The sequence below is a fragment of the Rissa tridactyla genome, chromosome 7, assembly GCF_028500815.1.
Source record: "Rissa tridactyla isolate bRisTri1 chromosome 7, bRisTri1.patW.cur.20221130, whole genome shotgun sequence".
Taxonomy (NCBI): Eukaryota; Metazoa; Chordata; class Aves; order Charadriiformes; family Laridae; genus Rissa; species Rissa tridactyla.
In genome coordinates, this window is record NC_071472.1 from 53437299 (window position 1) to 53445851 (window position 8553).

Here is an 8553-nt window from a genome sequence, read left to right on the forward strand (position 1 = left end):
GACTTACAGCCCCTTTCTGGCAGCGGCGCAGGAATGAGACATCCCTCCCGGTAGCCAATGCTTAATTTCTGAAGGGCAGTGCCTGGAAGAAGTTCCTCCCCCCCTCCTTCTCATCACAGCCAAAGCTTGGTCCAACGCTTTGGCTAGCGACGCTATTTTATTTCTTTTATTAACAGCCCAGTCAGAGATGACTGCCTCTTACTGGTGATTAATGGAGAGTCTGAATAACCCAGTTTATCTAAAAATGCGACAACTTTGCGTTGAAAGGCTGGGTCCAGATGGACGGGTCACCTGCTGTTAACTATGTGGTAATAGATCTCCATACCAGGCAAAAGGCAACGGTAACCACGCAGTTATATTTCAAACACAGTTAATGTGAAAACAGTGAGTTTTTTTCGCCTCCCACTTGTATTCAGCCGTAGGCGCTGAAAAGAGGGACTGTAAAAGCCCAAGGGGTCCAGGCTCATGGACAAGCTGGTGATAACGACATGGAGTAATTAGAGATGAACTCCACTTCCACTCTCGTTTTTCAGATTATTACAAGCCGAGTGCAAGGCGAGGACTCGTGGGCAGGATGGCACCGGCAGCTGTACGCCGCTCCGATTTTACTCCTTTCCCCTGCGAAGTCCAGAGGCAGAATTCATTAGACACGAGCAAATTTTTTGCGTGTTAAGAGGAAAAAAAAGCCAAATCGAGGAGGAAAACCTGAATGAGGAATGACAAGCCTGGTGCCACGAGTCTGAAAAGCCGCTTGGCGTAGAAGGAATAGCCTGAAAGCAAGCCTGGTGCGAGGAGTGGGAGAGAGACGGGAACAGGGCGGTGAAAGCGGCACTCTGCGAGCTGAGCGGAGGGAGGGGATGATTACTGCCTTGCTCACCGCTTCTCCGCTGCAGCGAGAAAGCCCCGGTCACCAGCACACGCTGTAGCATTAGGGGATGCAATATGCTTTGCCACAGGACATCCATTTAAAAATATGTCTTGGGCATCCCACTTCCAAACGGAGTTTTCGGCTCGGCCTTTTCCGCCGACTGCTGGCAGCGTTATTTTCCTGTAAAATCGCTGGGTTTTCAGGGTGGATGGCGGTGCCTAAGAACTGTCGTGAAAAGGGATGGCGGGGATGGGTCTGCGCCCTTTGGGGGAGCTGGGTGTGCTGTGCAGATGCGCTGCTCACGTGGGATTTTAGGTGATTCACTGGGAATTGCTAAAGCTTTCCCCCTGCCATACGTAAGCGCGGGCGATTTCAGAGGTGCGTAACAGGAGGGGTGGACGCCTCCAAGGGTTTCGCATCTCCTCTGGTTTGCTCTCACGCGTTGCCACAGCTGCCTTTCCCCCTCTGACCGGCCGCGCTGCCTGCCTGCAGGCAAGAGGCTTCGCCGCCTTCGCTTCCAGCGGGAATTTCCCCCGCCCCGGCCATGGGAGAAAGTTTTTCCTGCCTGGTCAGGGCCGGGAGCGACGCCGCCTGCCTGTTGCAGGCAGGGCGAGGAGGCAGGGAGCACTCCACACATGGCATTTAAGCTACCGTGGGTGATGAGCCCACTCATCCCAGCCGCGGTCGTTTCCGTGGGTTAATTCAATGAGCTGAGTTAATTGGGGGCGTTTTTTTCACGCGGAATAGTCCCCAGGGCAGCCACGGGTGGGTGGCTGGGGGGTGCCCGAGTGTCCGCTGACACCGCTCTCCCCTCTCTCCGCACAGGGGGGTTTGCAGAGCTGCTGCTGGTGCTGCTGGGGCTGAAGGTGCCCGGCGCCCTGGGCTGCCCCACCGACTGCGTGTGCTACCCCTCCCCGATGACCGTCAGCTGCCAGGCTCACAACTTCGTCACCATCCCCGAGGGCATCCCCGAGGACAGCGAGCGGATCTTCCTCCAGAACAACCAGATCACTCTGCTGCTGCGGGGCCACTTCAGCCCTTCCATGGTCACCCTCTGGATCTACTCCAACAACATCACCTTCATCGACCCCAACACCTTCGACGGGTTCGTCAACCTGGAAGAGCTGGACCTGGGGGACAACCGCTACTTAAGGGCTTTAGCTGCAGACACTTTCCAAGGGCTGGTGAAACTCCATGCCTTGTATCTGTACAAGTGTGGGCTGAGCTCCCTCCCCAGCGGGATATTCGGTGGCCTCCACAACCTGCAATACCTTTACCTGCAAGACAACCACATCGAGTTCCTTCAGGATGATATTTTTGTTGACTTGGTTAACCTCAGCCATCTTTTTCTCCATGGAAACAAGCTCTGGAGCCTCCATCAGAACACGTTCAGGGGACTAATAAACCTGGATCGGCTGCTCATCCATCAAAATCAGCTGCAGTGGATTCACAGGCGGGCTTTTCACGACCTCCGAAGATTGACCACCCTTTTCCTGTTCAATAACAGCCTCTCGGAGCTGCAGGGGGACTGCCTAGCCCACCTGGGAGCCCTGGAGTTCCTCAGGCTGAACGGGAACCCGTGGAGCTGCGACTGCAAAGCCCGTTCGCTCTGGGAATGGCTGCACAGGTTCAGAGGCTCCAGCTCCAGCGTCACCTGCGAGTCCCCCGAGCAGATGCACGGCAAGGACCTCAAGGTGCTAAGGGCAGAAGACTTTAGGAACTGTTCGGGGTCCGAGTCGCTCCATCAGATTAAAACACATACTTTCTCCACAGCGGACAGAGGAGCCTCCAAAACCCACCACCCTCACCACTCCTCCAAGGAGAAGGGGAAGGAGAGAGGGGCCGAGAACAGTTTGCACAGCAGCCAGCCTGCCGGCCCCCCCGGCTCCCGGCCGGGCTATCGCAAACCCGGCAAGAACTGCACCAGCCACAAAAGCCGTAACCGAACCTCCAAACCGGTATCCTTGGGGCCGCGGAAAAACGGGCAGGAGGTTCCAGACTATGTGCCTGATTATCAGCACAAATTCAGTTTCGGGGCGATGCCAACGCTCTCCCCCAAACGGAAGGGTAAGTGTACCCGGCGGACCCCCATCCGCCCCCCCAGCGGGGTCCAGCAGGCAGCCGGCTGCTCGGGGCTCAGGGCATCGCTCCTGGTTTTTATGGTGGTGTTAGCGGCCGTCATACGCTGAGCCCCCCCGGCTGCGGACGGAGCGAATCTGTACTGCCACCAATCTACAAAGGACCAGAGTTTCTTTTCTTCTTCTTTTTTTGTACGTGGCGAGCGTTGGCCTGGCCAAGGGAGGAACGTTGTCACGGCTTCTGAGGGTCTCTGCGTGCCCGGCCGGGCTGCCAACGCGGACTGTGCCGAACGCAGCGGGAGCGGATTAAAAGGCATTATCACACCTTGTCACAAACAGCCTAACCGAGCACCTACAACAACAAAAAAATGCCAACCTTACAAAAAAACCCAGATAACAGGGACGGTAGCCAATTCGCCGGTGACAACAACCGGACAAATGGACTGTATCCATGCTCTTGCGAAATCCCGTTCATTTGAGAGCGCTCTGAACGACCCCTCCAATTACCGAAAGGAACATAATTGCTGTAAAAAAACGATCACCAATTAAGCCTACGCTGTTTCTCTGAAAGCGAGTGCAAGGACACTGATACCGATGTAAGAAGGACATTGGTTCTCCCATGTTTTAGCCCCTTTGGCTCCAAACCCAGAGGCCAAAGTTGGCTGGGAATCTCTTGGAAGACAATCTCAAACCCCTGAACATCTCAGGCATTACAGCAGAACAGGGCTTGCCTGCTGGGCTTGGAGTAGCCAACGACCAAAGGAAAGACTGATTAGAGGTGGAATTAAACAAACAAACAAACAAACAAACAAACAAAACCCCAACAAACCCAACACTTAAAGAAATGAGGTACCCGCAGGAGGTGCGGGTTTTTTGTAACCATGTTCACACACCTGAAAAAAAAAAACCCAACAAACAAAACAACCCCAACAAATGCACAGGCTCCCTCCTTCCCCTCAGTTATCCATATGTATGTCTTATGATGTTTATAAACTATATGGAAACTATATCTTCAGAACTAAGGATTGTATCGTTGAATTTATAGCAGACCAGTATATGATTTTTCTTTTTTTCTTTTTTCTTCTTTTTTTTTTTTTTTCTCGAGAAAACAAACCGGCAGCAGTGCCTACAGATGCTGAAAGCCATCGGGCGGGCTCAGTACGCGCGGGGCTGGGGTGGGGGGGGAACCACAGCGGACCAATGTTCTCAGCAATTCAGAGCACTAAATTTTGGGAGGGGTGGGGGGGGGGCGTTGGTGGGGGGGAATGGTTGTACGCCATGCAGCAAAGTCCGTATCCAGAGAGCCGAAACTCACCCTTACATCCTAATTTGTAACCGGAGCGGGGAGAGAGAGAGAGATTAATTAGTCCAAATAACTAGAGCCATAGTGCTCTGTCTCCGGAGAGCGCTGCGAGGCCCCGGGGAGGAGAGGGGCTTTTTTTGGGGATGGAGACAGAGAGGGGCTTCCCAGCCGCGGCGGTGGCGTGAGGACCTTTATAGCTGGACTAAGGTTTTCACTGGGGCAGCAAGGAGCAGTTCCCAAGGCTGCAGATAGTCCTGACAGCGTCGGGAGAGGTTTCGTTTCTTAAAAAGAACAGGTTGCGTCAAGGGAAGAGTCAGAGAAGGGGGAAAACTACAGCTCAGAGGGGCCGGGCGAGAAGCGCAGTGCCCAGGGTTCCTGGTCCGCCATAGGAGAGAAAAATAAACGGTCCAAGAGAGCCGTAGGAAGGGGGTTGCGGCTAGGTGGAGGAGAGGGAGCAGATCTGCTTGTTCCCTTCATCCCGAGTTAACCCCCGCGGCGGAGGGATGCATTTGCCGGTCGGGGGCACGGCAGAGCCGGCGGCAGCCCACGGGCTCGGGGAGGCGCTGCCCGAATTCCGCAGTCGGCGTGACTTCCTCGTCAGCGTAGCTGTGTGAGACCAGACAGACACTGAGGTTAATGAAACAAGGGAAATAAAAGTGATCTTGGACAAGAAAAGGCTGCTGTTCATTTCGTGACAATACCCCAGCGGCGGCGGCACGTCTCGAGCCCGTGGCTCACGTGTGGGGCTGGGATGCCCAAAGGCGACGGCTCGTGTTTCCCACGAGACACACCATTAGCTTCGGGAAGAACGGGCCAGGTCGGAAAATCCGCACCCCCAACCGCTTTGGGGATGGGGAGAGGGTGTTCGCACAGCGGCAGATCCCCTGGAGGTATCTGGAAATGAAAAGGGAAACTCCCGAGCAAAAAAGAGGAAGAAAATTCCCCGATACATTTATTTTTAAGAGCGGTTGGGTGCTGGGAGCTGGCAGCTGGGGGGGCACGGCGTCTTCTGTCCGTCTCGCAAGCGAGGAGAGGCAGGGGCTTGGATGCTTCACTTTTAAACACCCTTCTTGGGGAATAGCAGGAGTAACTCTGGGAGGAGAAAGGAAGAGGTTACTTCATCAAGCCCTCTCCCTTCCAGCTCCTACCCAAACTTTTCTGCCTACAGGGCTCTAAAGCTCCACTAAAGGGATGTCCAATGCAGCCAGAACAAATAATCCGTGATCTGAAATAGCTCCCTCACGTCCTACTCTCTATAACCAATAGCAACTGAATGAGTCTGGCACTGTCCCTCAGAAGTGGAGAATGTTGTTATGTTGGTTATTTCATTTCATACTTTGGAAATCAAAGCTCTCAGTGGGAGAATGAAGAAGAGAAGCACTTTATTAATTTTTTTTAAGTCTACGTGTAACTCCTGTAATATAGGAGTGAAATGTCAGCACAGGAGATGCTAATGTTTTATAAATGATTTGGGTGCAGCAGGCACGATGGATGCTCTTTGAGATGAATTATATTAGAATGGACTACGCCTGGCTCAAAACCATAATTGTATTTTTAGTATCTTTTCCTTTAACACGTAGGAAAAATAAAGGCAACTCCACGGTCTATTACAAGCCTTGTCAATCAAGCGCTCTAACGCCTGGCAATAAAGGCTACTGTTTAAAAACCAGAAGGGAGACACGATACACTGCTAAACAGGAGGTGTCGCTTGACATGGACTATGGGTTTCTGACGTTCCTCCTGCCTTCCCCTGCGCTGCCATCCCTCCCTGCGCCCATCCTTCCTCCACAACCACAGCTCTTTGAGGATAAACTAAATTTTTATGGCATGCTCTGACACGTAGCCTCAATAACTAACGGCCCAGCTACATGGTTCAGCTCTGCCACGGCCCCTGGTTCACTCTCGTGTGGTTTTTCCCCCATCCCTTCACACAGCATGTCTTCATGCATTTTGAATGTTGCTCTGAGGGCTGGCATCAATCCCCTCTTCTCCGAAGACGCGCTCCCCACAACCGCAAAGCACGCATCTCTCCAGTCGAGCGGACGCAGGTATAACCATGACTTGCCAGAGACAGCCTGGCTCAGGCCGCAGATAAGTTGGAGAAATTTGGGATTTAATCAGAATCTCTCCCAGACACCAAAGGTTTGACAGGGAGGTGCCTGGGGTAAAGGGCTGAACCCCCCGAGGGGGTGGTAAGCACCATGGCCACCCTGAGGCAACGCTGGGCTGAGGTCCACGTGCTCCCATTTGGACAGGCGGGATCGATGGGCCAAGGCCAATGGGATGAGATTCAACAAGGGCAAGGGCCGGGTCCCACACCTGGGTCACAACAACCCCGTGAACGCTACGGGCTTGGGGCAGAGCGGCTGGAGAGGTGCCTGGTGGAAAAGGGCCTGGGGGTGTTGGTCAACAGACAGCTGAATATGAGCCAGCAGAGTGCCCAGGTGGCCAAGGCGGCCAACAGCATCCTGGCCTGTATCAGGAATAGTGTGGCCAGCAGGACTAGGGCACTTATTGCCCCCTGTGCTCGGCAACAGCGAGGCCCCACCTCGAGGGCTGTGTCCAGTTTTGGGCTCCTCATGACAAGACACTGAGGGGCTGGAGAGTGTCCAGAGAAGGGCAACGGAGCTGGTGAGGGGCCTGGAGCAGGAGTCTGGTGAGGAGCGGCTGAGGGAGCTGGGGGTGTTCAGCCTGGAGAAGAGGAGGCTGAGGGGGGACCTTCTCGCTCTCTACAGCTCCCTGAAAGGAGGGGGTAGCCGGGGGGGGTGGGTTGGGCTCTTCTCCCAGGGTACAGGTGATGGGACAAGAGGAAACGGCCTCAAGTTGCACCAGGGGAGGTTTAGGATGGATATTAGGAAGAATTTCTACTACACGGAAAGGGTCGTCAAGCATCGGAAGAGGCTGCCCAGGGAAGCGGTGGAGTCACCATCCCTGGAGGGATTTAAAGGATGGGTAGATGCGGTGCTGAGGGACATGGGTTAGTAGTGGACTTGGCAGAGTTGGGTCAATGGTTGGACTTGGTAATCTTAAAGGTCTTTTCCAACCTAAGTGATTCCGTGATTCTATAAACCTAAACCCCTCCGTGCTCCACAGCTCCGCTTGGGCTACCCTGGCCCTGCCACCGCTCCCTGTCCCAGCCAGGGGGGATCGGCCGTCAACTGGTGCCATTCACTGTCGCAAGCTCAACCTTTGGACGTGCATCGATTCCCCTCTCTGGGGTGCGGGCAGACAGGCTGCCTGTCGCAGACGTGATTAGACGTTGCCGATAGCTCCCCACAGCTCGGCTGCAAGCTCTAAATGCCTCCCTTGGGAAACGTGTCACTTGAGCATTTATTTGCTCATCGGTTTCCCATTCCTTTAGCATTCTCCGGTCTGCCGCCCGCACCATGCGCTGCTCTGGCAGACGAGACGAGTCCTCGTCGCTGCGGCTGCCTTCCTCTCCTTCACATCCGTCAGCTTTAATGCTCTAACTTTGGGCTGTGCATGCAAATCCTTTCCATTAAAAAAAAAATAAATGCCAGAGAACCCAGAAGAGACCCCAGACTGTGCCTCTGGAAACTCATCCCCAGCGGCAGAATCCTGTTTCCTGAGTCAGAGCCAATTTTCTCTCCGTTGTACCGCTTTTCCACAATTTCATCCCATAATTGCTAACATGGAGCTTTTCGTACCTGCTTTGAAAACACAAACCATGTGATGCTGCATCTCTTTTATCGTCCCAGGTAGGATGAGAACCGAACACCTCTTGGATATTGAGAATAAATTTTTAGTTTATCAGCCTAAACCAAGACCACAAGTCCACAGTTTCTCCCATATTCCCCATCGCTTCCCAGACAACACTTGTGTGTCCCCCCGGCACCAATTCCAAATTATTTCCTTTGTCTCAGAAAGTTGCCCTGCGACATGTACCCCCCTTTCATAGAATCACAGAATTGCCTAGGTTGGAAGGGACCTACCAAGCTGGTGGGGGGTCTGGAGACCAAGTCACACGAGGAGAGGCTGAGGGAGCTGGGCATGTTTAGCTTGGAGAAGAGGAGGCTGAGGGGAGACCTCATTGCCCTCTACAACTACCTGAAAGGAGGTTGGAGAGAGGTGGGTGTTGGCCTCTTCTCCCAGGTGAATAATGACAGGACCAGAGGAAATGGTCTGAAGTTGCAGCAGGGGAGGTTTAGATTAGATATTAGGAAGAATTACTTTACTGAAAGAGTGGTCAGGCACTGGAACAGCCTGCCAGGGAGGTGGTGGAGTCACCATCCCTAGAGGTATCTAAGAAACGTCTAGATGTGGCACTTCAGGGCATGCTCTAG

At 53.7% G+C, this 8553-nt stretch overlaps 1 protein-coding gene across 1 annotated transcript; it reads left to right on the forward strand.

Moving 5' to 3' along the window:
• Window positions 1-465: 465 nt before the first annotated feature.
• On the forward strand, window positions 466-3976 carry RTN4RL1 (reticulon 4 receptor like 1). The gene is made up of 2 exons (XM_054208265.1): window positions 466-493; window positions 1616-3976. The coding sequence occupies exons 1-2, from the start codon at window positions 466-468 to the stop codon at window positions 3055-3057; spliced, it is 1470 nt and encodes a 489-aa protein (XP_054064240.1). The 3' UTR covers window positions 3058-3976.
• Window positions 3977-8553: the final 4577 nt, after the last annotated feature.

Coding starts and splice junctions, on each gene's coding strand:
- RTN4RL1 (XM_054208265.1), top strand. CDS start 466: ATGGACAAGCTGGTGATAACGACATGGA. Junction 494..1,615: donor GCTGGTGATAACGACATGGA/GTAATTAGAGAT, acceptor CACGCGGAATAG/TCCCCAGGGCAGCCACGGGT.